Source organism: Quercus suber, unplaced genomic scaffold (genome assembly GCF_002906115.3).
Source record: "Quercus suber isolate HL8 unplaced genomic scaffold, Cork oak 2.0 scaffold_234, whole genome shotgun sequence".
NCBI classification, from domain to species: Eukaryota; Viridiplantae; Streptophyta; class Magnoliopsida; order Fagales; family Fagaceae; genus Quercus; species Quercus suber.
This window is the reverse complement of record NW_027069691.1, coordinates 921,064-946,305: the sequence shown is the minus strand read 5'-3', so window position 1 is coordinate 946,305 and position 25,242 is coordinate 921,064. Positions and strand designations below refer to the sequence as shown.

General features: G+C 34.7%; 2 protein-coding genes across 3 annotated transcripts; one reads left to right on the top strand and one right to left on the bottom strand.

The window, feature by feature from the left end:
- The first annotated feature begins 8,112 nt into the window (after positions 1-8,112).
- LOC111997603 (phosphoenolpyruvate carboxykinase (ATP) 1) lies at positions 8,113-19,473 on the top strand. 2 transcript variants are annotated; one of them, XM_065780404.1, is made up of 12 exons: positions 8,113-8,598; positions 9,718-9,893; positions 10,862-11,015; positions 12,740-12,824; positions 16,740-16,840; positions 17,043-17,341; positions 17,594-17,767; positions 17,906-17,971; positions 18,305-18,483; positions 18,625-18,794; positions 18,878-19,046; positions 19,143-19,473. In XM_065780404.1, the coding sequence occupies exons 1-12, from the start codon at positions 8,330-8,332 to the stop codon at positions 19,284-19,286; spliced, it is 1,986 nt and encodes a 661-aa protein (XP_065636476.1). In that variant the 5' UTR covers positions 8,113-8,329; the 3' UTR covers positions 19,287-19,473. The 2 variants fall into 2 exon arrangements, with proteins under 2 accessions (XP_065636476.1, XP_065636475.1); XM_065780403.1 differs by lacking the exon at positions 12,740-12,824 and adding an exon at positions 11,268-11,352 and having other exon boundaries at positions 8,114-8,598.
- A 3,054-nt stretch (positions 19,474-22,527) lies between these two features.
- LOC136070436 (ubiquitin-fold modifier-conjugating enzyme 1) lies at positions 22,528-24,624 on the bottom strand. The gene is made up of 3 exons (XM_065780402.1): positions 24,101-24,624; positions 23,942-24,003; positions 22,528-22,857 (listed from the first exon to the last, which is right to left on the bottom strand). The coding sequence occupies exons 1-3, from the start codon at positions 24,431-24,433 to the stop codon at positions 22,728-22,730; spliced, it is 525 nt and encodes a 174-aa protein (XP_065636474.1). The 5' UTR covers positions 24,434-24,624; the 3' UTR covers positions 22,528-22,727.
- Between the last annotated feature and the right edge of the window lie 618 nt (positions 24,625-25,242).

The window sequence follows — 25,242 nt, the reverse complement described above, 5'->3', positions numbered from 1 at the left end:
GAACTAAGGAATAAAATTCAACGAAGGCACAAGTGTCAGAGGTCTTACCATACCCAAGTACCTCTTGAGGCTAAGGACAACCTCTTGCCTCCTCAAGCCCCCTAGCTCGGCCATGTCGGTGGGAAGTAGCAGGGACCTCTCTAGGGCATCGGCCACGTAAGCACCCTCGCCCCCTCGAAAATCCCTAACGGAGGCGTCATCCGTCAGGGGCTCCCCATGAAGCATGGCAGCGGGCAGCCAGGCCTGGGGTTCGGGCTATCGGGCAACCTCCTTTTCCTTGCCCTAATGCCCGATCCTCAGCTGCTTGGAAGGTCGGTAGGCTTCATCTTCCTCTTGGGAGGAATAAGATCTCCCCCGGTCTACTGGGTCTTTACCTTTGGAAGGCCTCTTCCTCTTCAGATTGATGGACTCAAGCAGAGGATCCGAGGTCGGTTGGGCAGAAGATGACCTAGTCTGTGCAGGCAAAGACTTAAGTAGGGGAGGAGGAAGCTTGGGTAGAAGAGGAGAAAGTTTGGATTGCGTGCTTCCCCGACGTACCCTTCCCTGGCTGGCTCTTGATCAAGTCGAACAGACTGGTTTGAGGTTTCTTCTTGAAACCCGTCTCGGCCTGAGAAGAAATCTCTTCTGACAAGATATTCGCTTCAGTCAAGCTGGGGTCGCCTAGGTCATTAGAAAGGTCCTTGGGCGGATTGACTATCTCGAAACACCAAATTCGTCCTCGGGTGGACCCAAATCGACAACTTCCTCCTCTCTCTCTGCACTTTCTCCCTCGGCCTCTGCAGCCTGATGGGATAAAGAACGGCCTGACAACGAAACACCTTCTGGGATGGGAGACCTTTTAGGAAATAGGAACCCCGATTCTACTGCGGTGATCTTGCGGAGCCGAGGATCTTTGGCTCTGATCACATACTTCGGAGCAAAAAATGATTTCTGTAGGGGATCGTACCCAAGAATCTTGTGGGTGGTTCTGACCTGGTTGTTCGCCTCGATCACGAAGACCTCCGCCCTGAGAACGGCTTGCAAATTCTCCCGGTTAACCAAATGGAAGTGTCGTTCAAAGGTGTGTGGATTTGCAAAAAGAAAGCACATTAATATTAACGGCTAGACAATGCAAATTGTGAAAACATAGCAGATCAACCCTCCCCTACTCTGAGTGCCCCACCTGGCTCACCCTCTACTGTCGGGCAAGAGAGGTCGTCGTGCCATTCCTCGGACATGATGAGAAAGTCCTTATTTAACTCCTTGTTGGACTTAGGGAGGCACTGTATAAACCGAATCTTATCGTCCCTTGTCTTCATGTAGTAAGACTTGCCCTTTAAGTGTTGGAGGTTGTAACACCAATTTACGTCGTGATGGGTTAACCTCAACCCCATCTTCTCGTTTAAGGTATCCACGCAACCCAGGATCCTGAACACGTTAGTGGTGCACTGGGTAGGGGCTAATCGGAAGTGCCTAAAGTAGTCCCTCATCACAGGCTCCATAGGGATTCTCATACTGCCTTCAAGGAAGGCGATTATGGGAATTACTACCTCACCCACCTCCCTCATGATATACCAATCCCCTTCTTCGTAGTGTCTCAGACCCATGTTACTGGGTATCCTATAATCGGCGACGAATTTCTCCATTGCCTCCTCAGACTCAACCAACTTCTTAAACCTACCCATCCTAAAGAGCGTTTGAGAGACTCAGGGAAGAGCGAAAGAAAGTGAGGAATAAGGGGAAAATAAAACCAGAAAGGGAATGAAACATGAGATAGAGTGAGAAGAAAATTTACGAAATGAGGAAGGCGCCCAGACAGGCTTTTTAGGCTGAAGAGATGCGAGTTGGGTTAGAAACTTGACCGAATTCGGGGTATGTGCGTAAGAACTCTTGAATGCAAAAGTAAAGAGTCAAATCATTTCAAATGGGTATTTATACCCTCAATCAAAAATAACTGTGCGGGGTTTCTCGCCCATAAAAGAAAAAGAAATCCCACCGTTAGATTACCATCACATTGCTGAATGTGGGGAGTATAGAGCCGCCAGAAATTTAATATGGGTGCATGTTGTATATCGAAGGCAGAAACGTGCATTGGACAGGTGAAAGGACTTTAGACTAACGTAGGACAAGACTGGACAAGCCACAACAAAGGCCCAAGGACATCAAAATCCTCCTCCCCACCCGAGGATCCAAAACAGGATTTTAAGGGGCTATTGTGGGGCCTAAGAATCCGACATTCCAGCCCATTCACATTAAGCCCAAGCCCATGCCGAGAAGGAAGAAATGTCGAGACGGAGTTAGAAAGTCCAAATCACCAGGAACCTTGCCAAAGACAATCCTTCCTCGGCCAACCAAGACCATGGGAGGAGGAAGCAACAGCCATCAAAGGTAGCCTCCTAAGCACCCCAGGAAAAAGACAAATATGATGAGCCACCCATGGAAGCATGTAGAGAGCAATTAAGAGGAACTGTCACCTCCACATTAATTGCACAACTAAGTTCTAGCCGTATTAATGGAGACAAGACCCCTGAACAGTGTTGCCTTGGTTGCTGCAACTCACAAGAGATTTGGTAAGGTGGCTGATGGGACGGGTAATCAGAAGGGGGCATGGATGGTCAACAAGTGGAAGAAAGAGATCGTTGGAGGAGAATTATATAAGAGGGAAAAACAAATCAAAATAGGGGGGATTTATGTAACAGCCCTCATTCAATAGTTACTACAAAGCTCTTCGGATTGAGCCGAGAACAGATTTTCATAGATAATTTCAGTTCGTCTATGTTTGGTGGTGGTGAATATCATATTGACCGTTGTCCATGCACTAAGGCCTAACTCTTAAACCCATTCTCTACAAATTCATTGTATTGGGCTAGTTGGATCTGAGTCCACTTGTCTAGCAGAAGAAGTGCTCAGATTCAATCCCTACAAGGGTATTTTCTTTTATTTGTAGAACTTCTTTTAAAACTTTTAACTCTAAAAATAAACTAAACCATCAACCAAAAAAAAAAAACACTTTATCTATAAAATTATAATAATTAGAATAAAAAACTTCAAGCTTAGAGCAATAGAACTTGATTTATAAAATGTTAGCTCTACTTAACCATGAAAGCATCTTATAGTCTCAACTTGCATAAATAAAAACAATAACAATGTATTCATTAAATCATTCAATAAATTGGATTAAACAATACAATACAACTAAAAGAACTACACAATTAAAAAAAATTAAATACTAGAAAATTATAATGAAATTATATTTTTCATAAGTTAATTTTGATTATAAATTTATTTAGTTGTAATTAGTTATATATATATATATATAATATTTTATTTTTTCACAAAACTCAATTTATTATTTACAAAAATTAAAAAGACAAAGAATTTTGCTTGAACAAAAAATAAGAATTTTAATATGGTGAACCGTGTTATCTGTGAAGAAGGGTGTGAACCAAATAAAGATGTCCACAACGCATCTTCCACGGATAAGAAGACCACAGTCTAGGCAGACTAAACACATCAGTGATTCAGTATTAAACACATCACTCATCAGTACTAAAGAAACAAACAAAGACAATGTAAACTCTAAAGCAAATAGATCTGAAGAAATATCTCAAAGTCTCAATCGAACTTAAAGGAAGCAAAAAACTGGCAAATCAACGCACAGCTACTAAATCAAATTCAGTGATAGCAAATGCAAAGAAAGATTAAGAAAATAAACTTTCTTTCACTAATGTTTACTAGAAAACCAAGGTTTCAGTTTTTTTTTTTTTTTTGGTGTGTGTGTGAGTATTTTTATGTTTTGTTATCTTTTGTTGAGACAAAAAGAGAAAGAGATTGATATCAGCTTCAGTTCAAAAGGAAATTGATCTTTCTTTTATATATATATATATATATATTAGGTATAATTTATTGCTCTTTGATTGGAGCATTCTTTCCTTATTATTTGGGGTAATTATTGAGTATTCCTGGAATACCATAAATGTGTACTCTCTCCTTTCACATAACTGTGAGTCTTACTAATTAAATTTATGGTGTGACCCACAATTCATGTGAAATGAGAAGTACGCATTTATAGTACTTTCGAAGTATTAAATAATTTTTCCATTTTTTTACTCTAATTGGAGGTTTGATTTATTCATTTTACAGGATTTTTTTTTTTTTTTTTTTTTTTGGATTCAAAGACCTAATTGCTTAAAATTTGTGGGCCGCTAAGGCAAGAAACCTAAGTCAGAACAATGTCGGGCCCAAGTCACAAAGAGAAGAAGGTGTTAGGCCCAAGCCGAAATATTATTAACGTTTGACTAGAATGAACTGGGCTACCAGTCTACCACGCAGCTGAACCCCATATAAATTTGGGCTGGACTATGTATTTAGCTGAAGCCTTTTATTATTTTGAAGTGCAGCTGAAGCCTTTAGTTGATTAAGAAATGGTCACATAAAATTTGAACCCGGTGCAAGTCCAGCAATTGGGATTATTCTTTAAGGTATGCTGCAGCATTTTCCCAAACATTTTTACGACAAATCATAGATAATAAGTTGTTATTAGTTTAAATTTAAATTACTACTAAAATAACTTTTTTGCTATAACCCATAACAATCCGTCACTTATAATTTGTTATGAAAATGTTATGAAATCGTTGTATACAACATTTCTTCTGTTTTTTTAATACAACAAAGAGTTGTTTTTTTATCATTTATCACATCAATCAGGATTTTCAATTTCTTATGCCCAAAATCAATCGCTAAAGGTAGAAATACCCGAAGGCGTTCTTTCATTATTAATTTGTTGGTCATACATACAGGGATTTGATAAATTGATATATACTTAAACAGTCCAAAAAAAAAATAGGCACATCAAATACACAACCCCACACCCAGCTCATATCATTCATTCCAACTCAGCTCCACTGTCTCCCTTCATGCATATGAAACTTGAAACATCATATCAAATGTATAATAATGAAATAGAAGACCATAACCTCTACCACTAGTTATTAAGTAGTGCCTTCATAATTTCCATCTCCTTTAGTTTGAGGAGTTCCTCTATGATCTTACAATTCTTCTACTGTCCAGGAAGTCGTGTAACACGTTTATGGGGTGGATAGGAATTTGGTCTTTGTTTGCATAGAATTGAGGTGTTTACACGTATATTTAGCATACTTCCAACTTTTTCTTCAAATATATTTGTGCCGGTGACTATAATTTATAACAACAAAAGAAAAACAAACAAACAATCAAACATGGACGAAGTATAATAAAAAAAATAAAAAATTGACAGAGTCGGAGGATTATCCCAAAAATAAAAAAGATTAAGCAATTTCCGGGATAGAAGAGGATGGCTTCTTTGACCTTGTTTAATTAAGCAGGCCACCTATAAAACTATAAGTTTACAAAATGGTGGCAATTAACGGTGGAGCTAATGACAATGAATAAATGATAATATATATTTAATTTTTTTTGGTTTTAATTGATGGTTTGGTCTCCACAATGCGCAAAATGGATATATTGAATGGCTATGGTTTGTCCAAAAAAAAAAAAAATTAGTACGATCAAATAAGAGAACCCCTCGAGTTGATTTTCCGACTGATGATTCTGAGTTTTGTTGCTTGTACGTTACACAATTTCCTTACTTCTAGTCATTGCCGGCATCATCCCATTGGACACATTGATGTGTCCGAAAACTACTTTGATTGGTATCGATTCCATAATTTGACTTCATTTCTCAAAGTTTATAGGTCTATTTTTGCCGCAACTTACTATTTATTGAGGAAAGATTACATTATGATTACAAATGGATTACTGTAGATACACTACATTGATATTTTTGTTTTTATTTTTTGAACAGACTATATATATATATATATATATTATAGAAGATTGTTGTAACTTTATTAAGAAATATTAACCATACAACACAAAGATACGGAGGAATATCTTCCATTCACATCGAAAATTCATTAATATATCTAACAAGATGGATTGTAATTGGAAATTGTAATGTAATTTAGTAACTAACTACATCCGTGTTAAAAAATAGTAACAAATGCAACGCGGTATGTAACAAACATTCCTTAATTATGTCTAAGTTTGTGTATAATAAAAGTAATCAATAAGTACGACTATGTAACCAACGAATGCAAATCCTTTGTATATTATACTACTCTATATCCCACTAATTACTACTTATCATGTGTATAATTACTTTTCATTTTAAACTTCAGTTATTTTATAAAGAAAATAAAATCAAAACATAACAAATACTAATCGGTGAAACATAGAGTGGTATACAAAAAGTGGTATAGAGTATTTGCATTCATAACCAGCCAACCACATCAATGCTAAATGCTATTATGAAATAACATTAAGATAATGTTTATTGTGTTAGGGGATTTTTTATTTTTTTATTTTTTTTTCTGAGAAACCATGTTAGGGGATTAGATCAATGAAATAGAAAGACCATTACACACTTGAGATAACAATAATAAAGATAATGTATCCTTTGAATGGAATGTGAGCCTATTTTTAGGCTCTACGATTAAGTGCACTTACTCATGTCATACAATGCCCATCATTCTTGAATCTTGATTATCTAGGACCCTTATCTATTGCGTTATATCATTTTTCTTTATTAAGATGTTAACTTTTTTAAATTCTAAAGTTGTCATAATTTCACTCTTTAACAATGAATTGTCACATCATCAATCACTTGTTAATTATGATATTTTTAGCTTTTTTGATCATCTATGACTTTTACACTCGTCTCATCTCACAATGACACATGTAATTTTATAATAATAATAATAATAATATAAAACATTTCATAAATTTGGGACACGAGCTCAAATATGGTCTAAACTGTATATGTTTAATGTAATAATAAGTTTAAGGACACAAGAGTTTTTATAACCTCTTTTTTACACAATTTCTTATATGTCATTGTAATTTATGCATTATAAAAGTTGTTTCAATGATGGATTTAAGTGAGAGTAATCTTGTTCTAACAACAACAAATCATGTCAACAATTGTAAAAAAATATTATATCATAGCATAATTTGTTAACAAAATTTCCCTTTTTAACAATTAAAGTATTCTAAAACTTGCATTGCAATCAAATGAGACATTATTTTGTCTTTTGGGGGGTGTATGATTACATATTTGATTAGATGATAATATGCGACCATAATAAAAGCAATATCAATGGTGGATAAAAGCAAAAGTGATGTTGCTCTAATAACCATATAGTATGTCAATAATTGTCAATAATTATGAAAGATATTACATTGTAGCATTATTAGTTGACAAATTTCTATTTGTATTTTTTTTTTTCCCTAAAGTGAGTACACATGTAATTGAGTCAAGTTTTCAAATATGGGAGAACGTCATAGTTGGGATCGAACTTCGACCTAGTAATTAGGTTATCTTTTTATTTTTATTTATTTGGAGGTGGGTAATTAGTTATTGGTTGGATAAGTTGATAATATGTGATCTTGAGAATTGAGATCAGGTGCAATACCTTAATGCAATAACTAACGAAGGCTAAGATTAAGAGTTGAAAAAAGTAATTTTCTATCTTAACTATTGAATATAAATAGTAAAAAAAAAAAAAATAGTAAAAAGTGTGCGAATGGGATGAATGTGTGCAATTACCCTAGATATTTGGGTAATTATTGGGTACTTTCAAAGTACCATAAATGCGTACTTCATCCTTCCACATAACTGTGAGTTTCACTAATTAAATTTATAATAGGACCCACAATTCATATGAGAAATAAGAGTACGAGGCATTTATAGTACTCTCAGAGTATTCAATAATTTTTCAGATGTTTTCCACCTCCTGCTCCGTGATCCGAACTTTACTCAAACAAAAAAAAAAAAAAAAAAAAAGATTAAGACCCTGGAAAATTATTACTCACTAGTATTTTACTATTTTTCTCACACGTCAATACAGGTGTTGAAAAAATGCAGCAACTAATGACGCTGACAATCATATCTACATGTATTGGCACCACCACCAACGGTCCACCATGGGAGTCTATGGAAAATTCCTATTTTGGAGCTATATATCCCAATTAAAAGTCCATTTTTTTCTATTTTCATATATTAAAAAATATTTCCTTATACTGGCTTGTTAACCAAGATTAACAAACTAAACCCAAGTTAAGCTTTGTTGTTAAAAATGAAGCCTTTAAAAGGGGCATGAGATCACCTTCCGCTCTCTCATCTTATCAAAACATCATATCACTCGTTTTCTTCTTCTTGAATCTCTTTTGCATGGTCGGAAAATATTAACGTTGTTAGATTTCAAACTGAGAGAAAAAAAAAAAAAATTATATAAGGAAAAGCTAGAAAATCATGGAGGCAGAAAACGGAGAGGCTAAGTTGGCGAGCAGAGGACGTGGAGGGCTGATGAGGATCGAAACGCAGAAGAAGTCGGCGGCGGTGTGCCACGACGACAGTGCGCCGCCGGTGAAAGCTCAGACGATCGACGAGCTTCATTCTCTTCAGAAGAAGAAATCGGCGCCCAACACTCCGAGGACGGCGAGAACTCCGGGTCAGGGAGCTGGTACTTTTGCCATCATATCCGAAGAGGATTTCCAGAAACAGCAACTCCAATCCATCAGGTAAAAGCAAAACCACATCGATCGTTTTGTATAATGGCAAATCACATTTTTCTGTCGCCCTAGTTAAACAAAATCCCTTTTTTTTTTTTTTGAACTGTTGAAATGCTTGATCTATTGATCCCATGATTTTTAAAATGTTTTTATTATGTATCTTGTCATTTTGCTGTTAATTCTTACGAAATTTAGCATAATGTGATCGGATATAAAAATTAAAACAAGGATTTAACATCCCATCAAAATAATTTTCAAAAATTATTAAAAAAAAAAATTGCAGGATAGAATTTGAACTCTTTAATGAATAATTTACTTCTTTTGTTTTACGGATTATTTCACAATTTTTTTTATTTCTTATAAAAATATACCAAAAAAAAGTTTTAAAATAATTTATTAAAAAATGTGACACTTGTTACATCATTATAATTTAACAATTTTAAAAAATGATCGAGTTCTTTAATAAAAAATATTATATTCATAATATTATCATAATAAATTTTTAATAACAAGTTATTATTTGATAATTTAATTTACATGTAAAAAAATAATTTATAAATTAAAATTAAAATTAATAACAATTTATTTACCATCATTTGATGCGAAAATGACATTTACGAAAACAATTCTCTCTTTTAATAGTTAAAATTGGGATAAACCGCACTACTAAAAGTTGGTTCGGTTGGACTTCTATAACGAAATATTAAATTACTGACCCGTCCCTTTGTTTTGGACTTTTGGTGCCCTTTTTTATGGGTTGTGTGTGGGGGTAATACGGTAATAGTGCATCGTTGGCATCGCTAACGAGGGAGACAGGGCCTAAGGTGGTGAAAGGGGACCCAGCAAGGAAGGCAGAGGGACAAAAGGTAAATTTAATTTACATGTAAAAAAATAATTTATAAATTAAAATTAAAATTAATAACAATTTATTTACCATCATTTGATGCGAAAATGACATTTACGAAAACAATTCTCTCTTTTAATAGTTAAAATTGGGATAAACCGCACTACTAAAAGTTGGTTCGGTTGGACTTCTATAACGAAATATTAAATTACTGACCCGTCCCTTTGTTTTGGACTTTTGGTGCCCTTTTTTATGGGTTGTGTGTGGGGGTAATACGGTAATAGTGCATCGTTGGCATCGCTAACGAGGGAGACAGGGCCTAAGGTGGTGAAAGGGGACCCAGCAAGGAAGGCAGAGGGACAAAAGGTCGCACATAGCGGGCATAGTATACATGACACCTTCGACATTAGTGACAGTGCCCTCAAGTTCACGCACGTCCTCTACAACCTTTCTCCTGCTGGTATATTTCTCTATCCCTCTCTCTCTCAACATTGTCAACTTTTTTTGTTTTACATTATTGTGCATTGGGTCCTGGGATTGGGTCCATTGGGATAGGGTATGGTCCACTTTTGTTTAAGCGAGTTGTTGAATCCATGATTTTAAAATTTTAAATGGTCCAAAGATAATGAAAATGATTCAGATTCTTGATTTTTATCGATTAAATTATTGATTTTTACAATTACGTTTTTATGAAACTGATTGAAGGTTTAGTCTTAAGAAATTTTTTTTAGAAAGTTTCAATCTATAGTTTGGAAAGAATTTTAACTTATAGCGTCCATTTGTAATGATTTAAATAGTTTATTTTAAATTTACAATTTAATTTACATCTTGTAATATTTTTAATAAAGATATATATAATTTAAACTCTCACCTAGCAATTGAATTATAAAAGAAAATTCAAATCGAATCTAAATTGCCTTCCAATTATAGTATTGTTGATTTTTTTTTTTTTTTAATGCCTAAGTATGGATTACAACCTAATAGAATTGTAATAATCCAGAGTATAATCTAAGTTTTGAACTCATTCAAACTTGGCAGTTATAAAGTGCATTTTTAGCCGATTCTTTATCTATTTCTTTGCTCGACTTATTCTTCAAATCAAAATTCAATAGAAAAATTAAATAGATTATCCTCATATATAACAAAATAATTGAATGCCCAAGCCAGGAAGAAAAAAGCTGGAATAAAAATAATAACAATAAAAAACCTACTTAAATTTTACTGTTAATTGTTGAACATATTATATTTGATTATTTAGACAGGTATCATGGACTTCTTTCAGTCAAACAGTTCTTTTAACGTGTACTCATATCTTCTGATTTCTGCAATTGTGCAATTTTTATAGTGATTCTATTATTATTTTAACAATCATTGAAATCTGCTAATTAATAAATCCATAAACTGATGTAAACTTAAATTTTGGTACAGAACTTTATGAGCAAGCTATTAAGTATGAGAAAGGGTCATTTATAACAGCTTCCGGTGCTATAGCAACTCTTTCGGGAGCAAAGACAGGTCGGTCACCCAGGGACAGACGGGTAGTCAAGGATGAAACCACTGAAAATGAGCTTTGGTGGGGAAAGTAAGTGTAATTTTAACTATTGAAAAATGTTTAATTTTTACAAAACCGCTCAAGATGAGCATTGGAATTTGGACATATGTTAAATAATTGCAATTTGCAGTGTCCATCACACACAGTACATATAACTTGAAGACAATTTTAGTTCAAAAACTGAATTCTGTGTAATAAGACTGTGATAGAAATTAGAAACTGCCTTTCTTGCTAGCTGTTATATTATTTGTTGAAAGTTGAGTTTATGAATTTTCTGGTTAGGGGCTCACCCAACATCGAAATGGATGAGCATACTTTCATGGTCAACAGAGAAAGAGCTGTGGATTACTTAAACTCGTTGGAAAAGGTATTTCAGTCTTTCCTCTCTGATTTTGGTTAAAAAATTAATCATTAATTTTAAAGTAATTGTTAAATATGGTAAAATAAAAGTAAGATAAATATACGTTTTGCTTGACAAATTTTACATCTTTACCTTATTCTCAAGCATTATATTACAATAAAACTTAATTTTTTTTTTTTTTATAGAGAATTTCAAACTATAACATCTACGAGGGAACTAAAAGGGAACTAGAATCTTCCAATATAATGGGATCTATTGGGTTATTATGCAAAATAAATTATTCATCCATATCTATTAAAAAAAAAAAGTAATAAGATTTGTTATATTTTATTAGTTGTCACATGCTTGATACTTAAAGTTCTACTCTTTATGGTTTCACCTCACGTTTTTTGGTAACATTTTATATATATATATATATATATATATTGTTGTTTTCAAAGTCACAGCTTGCTTTCCTTGAACCGTCCATTTTAAAATTGCCTTCCAATTATAGTATTGTTGATTTTTTTTTTTTTTTAATGCCTAAGTATGGATTACAACCTAATAGAATTGTAATAATCCAGAGTATAATCTAAGTTTTGAACTCATTCAAACTTGGCAGTTATAAAGTGCATTTTTAGCCGATTCTTTATCTATTTCTTTGCTCGACTTATTCTTCAAATCAAAATTCAATAGAAAAATTAAATAGATTATCCTCATATATAACAAAATAATTGAATGCCCAAGCCAGGAAGAAAAAAGCTGGAATAAAAATAATAACAATAAAAAACCTACTTAAATTTTACTGTTAATTGTTGAACATATTATATTTGATTATTTAGACAGGTATCATGGACTTCTTTCAGTCAAACAGTTCTTTTAACGTGTACTCATATCTTCTGATTTCTGCAATTGTGCAATTTTTATAGTGATTCTATTATTATTTTAACAATCATTGAAATCTGCTAATTAATAAATCCATAAACTGATGTAAACTTAAACTTGGTACAGAACTTTACGAGCAAGCTATTAAGTATGAGAAAGGGTCATTTATAACAGCTTCCGGTGCTATAGCAACTCTTTCGGGAGCAAAGACAGGTCGGTCACCCAGGGACAGACGTGTAGTCAAGGATGAAACCACTGAAAATGAGCTTTGGTGGGGAAAGTAAGTGTAATTTTAACTATTAAAAAATGTTTAATTTTTACAAAACCGGTCAAGATGAGTGATGAAATTTGGACACATGTTAAATAATTGCAATTTACAGTGTCCACCACACACAGTACATACAACTTCAAGACAATTTTAGTTCAAAAACTAAATTGTGTGTAATAAGACAGTGTGTGATAGAAACTGCCTTTCTTGCTAGCTGTTATATTATTTGTTGAAAGTTGAGTTTATGAATTTTCTGGTTAGGGGCTCACCCAACATCGAAATGGATGAGCATACTTTCATGGTCAACAGAGAAAGAGCCGTGGATTACTTGAACTCGTTGGATAAGGTATTTCAGTCTTCCTCTCTGATTTTGGTTAAAAAAATTAATCATTAATTTTAAAGTAATTGTTAAATATGGTAAAATAAAAGTAAGACAAATATACGTTTTGCTTGACAAATTATTACATCTTCATCCTATTCTCAAGCATCATATTACAATAAAACTTAATTTTTTTTAAAGAGTTTCAAACTATGACATTTACTCCTAATGAAGAAACTAAAAGGAAACTATAATCTTCCAATATAATGGGATCTCTTGGGTTATTATGCATAATAAATTATTCATCCATATCTATTAAAAAAAAATGTAATAAGATTTGTTATATTTTATTAGTTGTCACATGCTTGATACTTAAAGTTCTACTCTTTATGGTTTCACCTCACGTTTTTCGGTAACATTTTATGTATATATATATATATATTGTTGTTTTCAAAGTCACAGCTTGCTTTCCTTGAACCGTCCATTTTGTATATGGATGGTCAAGTGGTTGACGTGTCAATTAGTTTTTTTTTTTTTTTGAGAAGGACGTGTCAATTAGTTGGTTATGATATATGACAGCTTAAGAATTAGATATTTTAGTGATTAGTTTATTAACTCAATTCATTTTCCTTGAGATTTTGAATCTAGTGAATGCTTATCTCTTCCTAAATCTATGGCATATACATTTGTTGTTTTTTAGTCTCCAAGAAGTTGACACGTGCATGAATCTCATCTTGAATAGACCCACTTTAGGCTTTTATTTCTACACAAGGCACATGGGATTTCTTTTGACTTTTCATCAACCTTTGCAATTGTTGTGAATAGCATATAATATAAGCATGTAGACATCTATGATCAACGAAGAAGGATTTTGAGGACCCAGCAAAAAAAAAGAAGAAGGATTTTGAGGGAAATTAATAGCATGAAATCAGGACCTTTTATGCAGTTGGAGCCCACGCACTAATCAATTTGCTTGGATTGCCCATGAGATAGGATAGGTATAGGCTTTTAAAGTAGAGAGATTAGATTCCCACCAAAAGGTCTAAACAAGTTGAATCATAAAGTCTGATGTGACACAATTTTTGAGTTCCTCAATTAGCGGAGAATGATTGTTCCTTATTTGATGGGATTGAATTTTAAATGAGGTTAACTCCATGTACACCCTTAAAATTCATGAAAACTAAAGTTAAGCCGTGAAATAGATGCTCTCAATTTCGAGNTTATCCTCACTTATATAAAAAATTAATTAAATGCATTATCCTCATATATAACAAAAAAAAAGGCCAGGAATTAAAAAGCTGAATAAAAATAATAAAAAAAAAAACCTACTTAAATTTTACTGTTAATTGTTGAACATATTATATTTGATTATTTAGACAGGTATCATGGACTTCTTTCAGTCAAACAGTTCTTTTAAACGTGTACTCATATCTTCTGATTTCTGCAATTGTGCAATTTTTATAGTGATTCTATTATTATTTTAACAATCATTGGAAATCTGCTAATTAAAAATCCATAAACTGATGTAAACTTAAATTTTGGTACAGAACTTTTACTGAGCAAGCTATTAAGTATGAGAAAGGGTCATTTATAACAGCTTCCGGTGCTATAGCAACTCTTTCGGGAGCAAAGACAGGTCGGTCACCCAGGGACAGACGTGTAGTCAAGGATGAAACCACTGAAAATGAGCTTTGGTGGGGAAAGTAAGTGTAATTTTAACTATTGAAAAATGTTAATTTTTACAAAACCGCTCAAGATGAGATGAAGATTTGGACACTATGTTAAATAATTGCAATTTGCAGTGTACCACCACAGTACATACAACTTCGAAGACAATTTTAGTTCAAAAACTAATTTGTGTAATAAGACTGTGTGTAGAATAGAAACTGCCTTTCTTGCTAGCTGTGTATACTTGTTATTTGTTGAAAGTTGAGTTTATGAATTTTCTGGTTAGGGGCTCACCCAACATCGAAATGGATGAGCATACTTTCATGGTCAACAGAGAAAGAGCCGTGGATTACTTGAACTCGTTGGATAAGGTATTTCAGTCTTCCTCTCTGATTTTGGTTAAAAAATTAATCATTAATTTTAAAGTAATTGTTAAATATGGTAAAATAAAAGTAAGACAAATATACGTTTTGCTTGACAAATTATTACATCTTCATCCTATTCTCAAGCATCATATTACAATAAAACTTAATTTTTTTTAAAGAGTTTCAAACTATGACATTACTCCTAAGAAGAAACTAAAAGGAAACTATAATCTTCCAATATAATGGGATCTCTTGGGTTATTATGCATAATAAATTATTCATCCATATCTATTAAAAAAAAATGTAATAAGATTTGTTATATTTTATTAGTTGTCACATGCTTGATACTTAAAGTTCTACTCTTTATGGTTTCACCTCACGTTTTTCGGTAACATTTTATGTATATATATATATATATTGTTGTTTTCAAAGTCACAGCTTGCTTTCCTTGAACCGTCCATTTTGTATATGGATGGTCAAGTGGTGACGTGTCAATTAGTTTTTTTTTTTTTGAGAAGGACGTGTCAATTAGTTGGTTATGATATATGACAGCTTAAGAATTAGATATTTTAGTGATTAGTTTATTAACTCAATTCATTTTCCTTGAGATTTTGAATCTAGTGAATGCTTATCTCTTCCTAAATCTATGGCATATACATTTGTTGTTTTTTTAGTCTCCAAGAAGTTGACACGTGCATGAATCTCATCTTGAATAGACCCACTTTAGGCTTTTATTTCTACACAAGGCACATGGGATTTCTTTTGACTTTTCATCAACCTTTGCAATTGTTGTGAATAGCATATAATATAAGCATGTAGACATCTATGATCAACGAAGAAGGATTTTGAGGACCCAGCAAAAAAAAAGAAGAAGGATTTTGAGGGAAATTAATAGCATGAAATCAGGACCTTTTATGCAGTTGGAGCCCACGCACTAATCAATTTGCTTGGATTGCCCATGAGATAGGATAGGTATAGGCTTTTAAAGTAGAGAGATTAGATTCCCACCAAAAGGTCTAAACAAGTTGAATCATAAAGTCTGATGTGACACAATTTTTGAGTTCCTCAATTAGCGGAGAATGATTGTTCCTTATTTGATGGGATTGAATTTTAAATGAGGTTAACTCCATGTACACCCTTAAAATTCATGAAAACTAAAGTTAAGCCGTGAAATAGATGCTCTCAATTTCGAGACAAATGGAGAGAATTTTGATCCAAATTAGTTGATTTTCAATTTAGATTAAAGCCGCTGGCCTTGTAAGAAATAGTTTGGCTGAAGAATAAATTTTGGAGATTTGCCTCCGTTGAAACTATAATTTTTATTGATTCAGCTTAGGTATAAAAAGAATATGGTGAACTTAGAAGAAGTGTGCTCAGATTAGATTTTCTGCTGAGCTTGCTGATGTAGAAATGTTGAGATAGAAATATACACTATTCTTTCTGTTTCATGAGTGCAGCATTAATAATTGCTGGTAAGCTTGCTGCATCAGGAAAAACAACCAAAATAATAATAATTCTTCTAGGCATTTTCACAGGAAAAAGTTCAACAGCAACAAATAGTTCTCAAAATTATTCAAATTATATCGTTTATTTTAGTTAAGAGCTCGTAACTCAACTAGCATTTCATGGTGTGTTCAACGGAGACAACTAAAGTTCAAGTCCCCCCTCCACCAATTATTTTGAATTTAAAAAAAAAAAAAATCATGTACTTTGGAAGTAATTGCAAAGGAAACTAATCATCCTCAACCTTTCTTTGAACCCCAAGGGGAAAGCAGCACATGAAAATATTTGATTCCAAATTTTGATCAGCAACTAATGCCTAAGCCCTTAGAAAATTTTCCTGACTATCTCTGTGATTTGTACAAATTTGTGAGAAATAATGTAGCTGATATGGTAAATTTGTGTTTAGGTGTATGTGAATGATCAGTTTTTGAACTGGGACCCAGAACACCGTATCAAAGTCCGGATTGTATCTGCCCGGGCTTACCATTCCTTGTTCATGCACAACATGTAAGTGCTAAATTCAAATACTTACCCTGGCTTCTTTATGTCTGCATTCCACAATGCTAATGGTCACCAGATAAGTAAGCCTGAATGTTGAGATTGAATTGTTCATCTACTTCTAATAGTTTCACCCTAACATAGAAGTCAGTGAGTACTAAGAATCTGTGCCTAATGTTAGTGTACAAATAATATCTGGGTTGGGTGGCAGGTGTATACGACCCAATGCTGAAGAGCTGGAGGAATTTGGGACTCCAGACTTTACAATATACAATGCTGGGCAGTTCCCATGTAATCGTTACACTCATTACATGACCTCCTCTACTAGCGTAGACCTCAATCTTGCTAGGAGGGAAATGGTCATCCTCGGAACACAGTATGCTGGGGAAATGAAGAAAGGTTTATTCAGTGTAATGCACTATCTCATGCCTCAACGTCATATCCTCTCCCTGCACTCTGGTTGCAATATGGGGAAAGGTGGTGATGTTGCCCTTTTCTTCGGATTATCAGGTACAGTAGAGTAATACTAGACACACAACATATTTTACTACAGCTAAGTTGGTGAGTTTTTACCGGTTCTAATTTGAGCCCACCATGGACATAACTTTTTTACCTATATTAACAACTTGTCACTTTGGCAATTGTGATGTGAAGCCATCATTTGCCAGCCATTACATACCTGTCCCTCAATGTAATTTATGATTCATATCACTTCATTGTTGATGATAGTGATACACTGATACCCTTTGGGTTTATGTCTAGGTACCGGGAAGACAACTCTATCTACAGATCATAATAGGTATTTAATCGGAGATGATGAGCACTGCTGGAGTGAGAATGGTGTGTCAAACATTGAAGGTGGCTGCTATGCAAAGTGCATTGATTTGTCAAAGGATAAGGAGCCTGATATTTGGAATGCTATCAAGTTTGGGACTGGTAAAAATGTGACTCATTTATATTGGAATTCATAATTTAAAATGAGTGTGAATTAGCCTTAGTGTTCAATGAATGGCATCAAATGAATGTGCTTAGCTTATTAATTTGTTCTTATAAACTACTGTTTGTCTTTGGCAGTATTAGAGAATGTTGTCTTTGAAGAGCATACTCGAGAAGTGGATTACTCAGACAAGGGTGTTACAGGTACAGATCACATGTGTGTTTGAATAAGCTGAATATTCTAAAATTTTGAGGAAAACTATCACTGGATAAATTTGGAACAAACAAATCAAGAAAGTAGCATGACTTAATTTTGTCACTTTGTTTTTCTATCCATTAAATATTTATGAGGCAACAAAGTTGGGTTATGCAGCAACATACATAGATTCTACCAGTAAGAGCAGGTCAAGGGCAATTACTATCAGTGCAACATAGAACAAATATCATATAAATCAAATATAAAATTTAACCTCCATGTAATAACGATACAAAGCCAGTGTGCATTTCATACTTATTTTGATTTGTTGCTTGTTTCAGAGAACACTCGTGCAGCATATCCTATAGAGTACATCCCTAATGCTAAGATACCATGTGTTGGACCTCATCCAAAGAATGTCATCCTTCTAGCCTGTGATGCATTTGGTGTGCTCCCACCTGTGAGCAAGCTGAGCTTGGCTCAGACCATGTACCATTTTATCAGTGGTTACACTGCTCTGGTACTTCTCAAACCTGATGTTATCTTTCAGACACTTGCATAGATGCATTTACAATATTTCGTTTGTTATTTCATATTTGACAATGCTGTTAAGGCAGTTGATATATGAGACTAATAGATGTAACTTTGCATGTGAATATAGGTGGCTGGGACAGAGGAAGGTATCAAGGAGCCACAGGCTACATTCTCAGCCTGCTTTGGTGCAGCATTTATAATGCTGCATCCTACAAAGTATGCAGCAATGCTGGCTGAAAAGATGCAAAAGCATGGGGCTACCGGATGGCTTGTTAACACAGGCTGGTCGGGTGGGCGGTATGATATACTTTTCGAGAATGCAAATATTAACATGCATTTGATATATATTGGGTAAATTTTAACTTCTACTTCCTCTGCAGCTATGGATCAGGTAACCGTATCAAGCTAGCTTATACCAGGAAGATCATTGATGCCATTCACTCAGGGACCCTTTTGAAGGCAAACTATGTTAAGACTGAAGTGTTTGGACTTGAGATCCCTACTGAAATTGATGGCGTGCCTCCAGAAATCCTGAGTCCGATTAATACTGTTAGTTGACTCAATTTCCGCTAATGGTCCTGCTGCTTATATCTTGGCATTAGCTTGAATTGTTTTTAACAAGGTACACAATTCTTTTGTATGCAGTGGTCAGACAAGAAGGCCTACAATGACACATTATTAAAGCTAGGGGGTCTGTTCAAGAAGAATTTTGAGGTATTCACGAATTACAAGATTGGAACGGACAACAACTTGACTGAGGAGATCCTTGCAGCCGGTCCTACCTTTTAAACAGAAATATGTGATTGATGGAGCAAAGGCAAATGGATGGAAATAATAAGTGTGAACCATTACTACCATGGGCAGTGTTTGTGTAATATTGTGTCCCTAAGAGCATCCCCATCCGAAAATTGTATCTCATCCTATTTTATCATTTTAAAAAGCTATTTTATCAATTATATCATACTATTTTATAATATTCCCAACATCCCAACTTTTATTTCTTTTGTTACTTTATTTAAATTTTTTTTTTTGTTTTTTTTTTTTTTTTTTCTCTCTCTCTCTCTCTCTCCCTCAACCAGCTCCGGCAAAACCCATTAAAACACCACCACTCACATCCCATTTATCCCACCAGACACCGGCTAGCAACCACCATCACAACCACCACGCCACCACCTTGCCAACTTGTAAACCCATTAAAAAAAACCACCAAACCCACCAACAAGAACCACCACCACCACCAACAACAACAACAACCAAAAAAAAAACACACACACACACACACACACACACATAAACCACCAGACACCAGCCACAAAAACCATGCACCCACCACCACACCAAAAAAAAAAAAAAAACACACACACACACACACAACAACCAAACAAAACCCACAACCCATAACCCACTACTCACCACCACGACTCACCACGACACCACACACAAAAAACACACACACAGTTGCTGAGCATGTTGTAGGATTAACACAAATTCTCAAACCTGTGAGAAACAAAAAAATAGAGAAAACACACGTCAAAGAAAAATAATCACACGCATAAGATAGTATTTACGTGGTTTAGAAATTTGCCTACATCCAGGAATTGCAGAGATTTCACTATAAAAAACACACAACATTATTTCAGTCGGATCATCATCCAAATCAAACACAACTAGGCTTACAAAACCCAACAAAGAAAACCCAAATCAACCAAGTAAATCACAACAAATCTAAAACCCAAACCCAAACAAAACCCAAAAACAAACTCCACACCACCACCATAGAAACCACCACAAAAAATAAGTCTTTGTGCAAGGAATTGCTTCAAGTTCAAAGCATAAGAAAGATAAGCTTTAAGACCCACTCCCACCATGCTGTCGCCTGGTGACCCAAAACCCACTCCCACACAAATCAAAATCCCACTACCCACTACCACCGAATACCCACATCCACTGCCACCACCTGCCACGTCACAGATCAACCCACACCACAAACCCACTTCGCCACCACAAACCACCGACCCAAACCCATTTCGTCACCACTGCCACACAACCACACCACCACCACAGGGAAGACAACGTCGTATTGGAGGACCCACGCCTACCTCTCCGCTACCACCACCACACGAGGTTTTGAGTTTGAGAAAAATGGGGTTTTGGGTTCGAGGAGAGGAGAGAGCAGTTGTAGAACAAAACAAGAGAGAGAAGAGAAGACAGAGAAATGAAGAGAGAGAAGATAGAAAAAAATAAAATATTATTTAACCTTATAGAAGCTTGCTACAGTGCTATCATAAAAATAGGATGGCACTGTAGCAGAATTGTAAAATTTTTTACAATTCCTGATGGTGGAGGTTTTTGAGAGACAAATACTAAATAGAGGCAATATATGGCATTTACATTCCCATTGTAAATGCTCTAAGAACTATATACTTTGTAATCCAATCTTTATTTTAAAAAAAAAAGAGAGAGAGGGTATTCTTGTATGGCATTTATTCAATACTAATGCAAGTACTAAGTAAAGATTGAAAAGGGTTTTTGTGCATGCAACTACTCTAAAGCAAATGTTGTTGTTGCTGTTGTTTTTTTTTTTTTAAATCAAACTTATCCGTAGGTTTTGGGTTGCTAGCAAAGGTTTAACATCTAGATTACAGATAGCTCATTGTTAACTCCCTTAAAACGAGAAGCAATGAGAAGAAGACATTGAGATGCATAAATGTACAATAGTTTAAATAAAAGGGGGGGGAGGGGAGTTGACAAATGACACGGGGCCACGCGAAGCCGGCAACTTGACAAATTACACTTATCCACCTCCCCGTCTTTTTCGCCGCTGCAATTACCCTAGAGCAAAGGCTAACGGAAGAAAATAAGACGTGTGAAGTGTGAACCATTACCATGGGCAGAGTTTGTGCAATATTGTGTCCCTAAGAACCATATAACTTGTAATCTAATCTTTATTAAAAAGGAGAAGAGGTTATTCATGTGTAGCATTTATTCAACACAATGTAAGTAGAGCCGGAAAAGGGTTTTGTGTGCATACAACTACTGCAAAATCATGCATTACTTTTTTCTTTTCTTTTTTAAATCAAACTTATCCATTGGTTTTGATGTTGCTAGCAAAGGTTTAACATCTAGATTACATATAGCTCATTGTTTACTCCCCTAAAACGAGAAGCAATGAGAAGACATTGAGCTGCATATACGTACAATAGTTTAATTTCAACCTTTAAATATAAAGCAGGGGGAAGGGGGGTTGACAAATTACACTTTCCCACTCTAATCTTTTCATCCCGATTACACTTACCCCACCCCACCCCTTTTTCCCCACTGCAATTACGCCTAATTTTAGGGCTTAGAATGTACCATAAATTAAAAAACTTCTTGGGAGAATGAGGATGAATTGTAAGACAAAAATTACCAAAAGAGGGACAATAGATCATATGCCCAATAAGTTGAAGCACAGTCCCCTCTCCCCCAGTGATAAGCTCATAAGCACATGTCAGGATTAGCAAACTAGTAGATCTAGAGGAGCTCATTCCAGTACCTTTCAAAAACAAAGATCTAGAGGAGCTCCTTGACAGACTGACATCTCCAATCGTGCAAATTTTGGCTTAATAAAGAAGAATTAGTACGCAGGTAGACTAACCCAAAAGCAAACTATTTATGATGTACATGCTGAATTTGAGTATGTTGAAGAGCTCTAACAAAGCAACAAAAGGCTCAGAGTTTGTCACAAAGGATGAATTGTCAGTAAGAAAAAAATGAAATTTAGAAACACAAATAGGCTAAGGTGGGGCGAGGAATTTGAACTTTGACACAAGGATCTAATTTTGTCCAATTTGGGGCTATGAACAAATCACACCAACAATATTGAGTATAAGGTAGAGATCATTGTGCCTACGTCATCATCATAGATTGTAAAGTTACCGCAGACTAGATACAAGCTTGACAGAAAGAAGCACCAAGGGAGAAAATGCAGACAAGGAATAAAATATGATCAATCTGAATAATCATGACTTACTTGCACCTTGAAACTAAATAAATGCAAAAAAACTTCAGGAGTATATATTTGATCTCATAGATTATAATATCTGGCAGATAAATTGTACACCTTAGAGGACGACGTCCTATCAATGGCACATTTAAGCCCCAATGTTTATTCTTTTCAAAAAGCAAGCTAACAAGTAACAACTCTGGAACCCAATGTTTAATTTTACAGCCAGAACATTGTTTAAGAAACTAAGTTTCAGTGGATGTGGTTGCATCATCTTTGTGCTTAATCATACCCGAATCCACAAGAATGGGAACCTCTGCCGCAAGCCATGGTGCAAGACCCAAGCATAGTGCATGAGCTATACCAAACCTAGGACTGCAAAACAAAAGCAGGATCAACAAATATATTAGTCTACGATACAACCAGATTGCTCAAAGAGACAGACAGGGAATAAATCCAGATGAAAATAATGATGATTCAAAGTTAACCAACGTGGCCACATGTAGCTAAGAGATCAGAAAAAAGTAGTCTGTTTGTTTAAGGAAAGTTAAAAACCAAAACTAGGGTAGTAGTTAGTACTGTTTTTCCAGCACAAGAATGATACCATGTTAATACATACATTGTTACAGCTCCAAAAATTGAAATGCAGGGTTCCTTTATCAAGTTGGGAAACAAATTTTCAGGAAATAAGTCATTATGCTGATATTCTTGTAGTACCATAACAATAATATCATTAAAACAAACAGTGGTTTGCAAATTATCTGAAAAGAAAATAAACGTCTCTTACAAAAACAAGTTCCATCATACAAACAAGAGAGAGAATGTGTTTTCATTAGTTGGAAAAGCAAAGTAATCAAGGAGACAGCTCTAATAATAATTCAAAGCACTAAATCTTCTACTCTATATAGAAGAATAGAAATAAAATTATACAACACAGCTAAGCTAAGCCAAGCCAACAAATCCAATAAGGTTTAGAGTCAAGGAGGTTTAAAACCTAGGAAGCACGGACACTTCATTTCATACTAGTGTCGTACGTGTACCATGTCCATGCTTCTTGGTTTAAAACATGTTTCATCCCATATCAAATTCCAGATTTAATCACTCATCCTACTGGTAAAAAAACACACTAAATCGAGATACGACCTTCATCAAACACTCCTTAAAATCATAAACACCATAATGTGTGTATGTGTATGTGTATTTTTTTTTTTTAATATAGTAGGGAACCTTTTAAAGAAGAACCCTTTAGACTCGCCTCTAGCCCGTAAAACTTAAGGTGAAGCGACTCCATCCGCTAGAACCAGTTGTTGGGTAATCTAGAGGCATTCACCTCTGAGGAACTATGCAGTTTATGCTCACGCAAACCCATAAAGATCATAGTAATTACTAATTAGTATTAAAAATTAAAAATAAATTAAAAAATTAAAAAAAAAAAACAAAAAAAAAGAGACGAAAGTACCAGTTTTTTGCCCAAAGCGGCTTGAAATGTACGGTCAAGCAGATCTTCCCCCCTCTATACATCTGAAAAACCAAAAAATAAAATAAAATAAAAATTCAGAACAATGAAAATAAACACAAACAAAAAAGGACAAAATGGGAATTAAACAAAATATGAAACCTTTTGGGTCTTGCCATCGAGTTGAGGGAGCTCGAGCTCGGGAGCTGTGGAGGGATAGGTGACAGGGATATCGAATTGGAGGTCGAACTCGTACTTGAGGAGATTGTGCACGTACCAGCACTTCCCTGTCCAACGTGTCCCCTCCGGATTGGACGCGGAGATCCGGAACCAATCGTTGTCGTTGGACTTGTTCATCTGTGTGTAGGCGATCAAGGACTTGTACTCCTCCTTCAGCCTCTGCGTCCAGGCCGCACCGTCTCTTGGCCCGGCTTTCGTCGTTAGTAGAGGGATTTGGGTCAGTGTCGATTTCGTGTTCGGGTCCCAACCCTCCATTTCTCTCTAACCCTAACCCTAACCCTAAGCTAGATGATTTGCTTTTATCTCTGTCTCGGGGAAATCTTTGCTCTTTCTTTCTGTGCCTGTCGAATTGTTCCTCGTTCTTCTTCTTCTTCTTCTTTTTTCCTTTTTTTTTTTTTTTTAACACCTTTTGCTGTAAATGGAGCTAGATTCTATAAACAGCTCAGCTGAAATTCGACCGGAGAAAAAGCCTTTTTTTACAAGAAAAGTGAAAATCTTCTTTTTTTTAAGTGACATCATTGGTCAATCTAATTATATATAATATTTTATATTTATTTATATGATTACGTGTTTGAAAATATATTTAAATATAAATTTAAGGTTCGATTTTATAAGTTTATAAATTATTTTTTTATAAAAAATTTTATAAATTAATTAATAAAATATCAAATTATTCATTTATAATAATTTATTAAGCGTATAAATAGCTCGTGAAGACCATAATTTTTTTTTTTTGGTTAAAACCCTATATAATTTGCAACTATACAAAATTGTTTAATCTAATTTATATAAGTTTATAATAAAAATAATTTTAATGATTAACTTAAATAATATGATTTTAGGCGAAAACACCGTTTTAGTTCTTATATTTTGAAAGCAATTAATTTGGTCTTTGCTATTGTCAAGCTACAGTTAATTTAGTCTCTACGGATGACTAATAGAATCTGTTTATATGACAAACAAAATGTATACTTGTCACGAATTTAATTAAAATATAAATAATCATCCTACATGTCTTATGTGGCCCTTCCACATCAGCCGATCCATGTAAGCTTCCACCACTA

Coding starts and splice junctions, on each gene's coding strand:
- LOC136070436 (XM_065780402.1), bottom strand. CDS start 24,433: ATGGAGGGTTGGGACCCGAACACGAAATCGACACTGACCCAAATCCCT. Junction 24,004..24,100: donor TCGATGGCAAGACCCAAAAG/GTTTCATATTTT, acceptor TTGGTTTTTCAG/ATGTATAGAGGGGGGAAGAT. Junction 22,858..23,941: donor CCGCTTTGGGCAAAAAACTG/GTACTTTCGTCT, acceptor TTTGTTTTGCAG/TCCTAGGTTTGGTATAGCTC.
- LOC111997603 (XM_065780404.1), top strand. CDS start 8,330: ATGGAGGCAGAAAACGGAGAGGCTAAGTTGGCGAGCAGAGGACGTGGA. Junction 9,894..10,861: donor CTACAACCTTTCTCCTGCTG/GTATATTTCTCT, acceptor ATTTTGGTACAG/AACTTTATGAGCAAGCTATT. Junction 17,342..17,593: donor CCTTTTCTTCGGATTATCAG/GTACAGTAGAGT, acceptor GTTTATGTCTAG/GTACCGGGAAGACAACTCTA.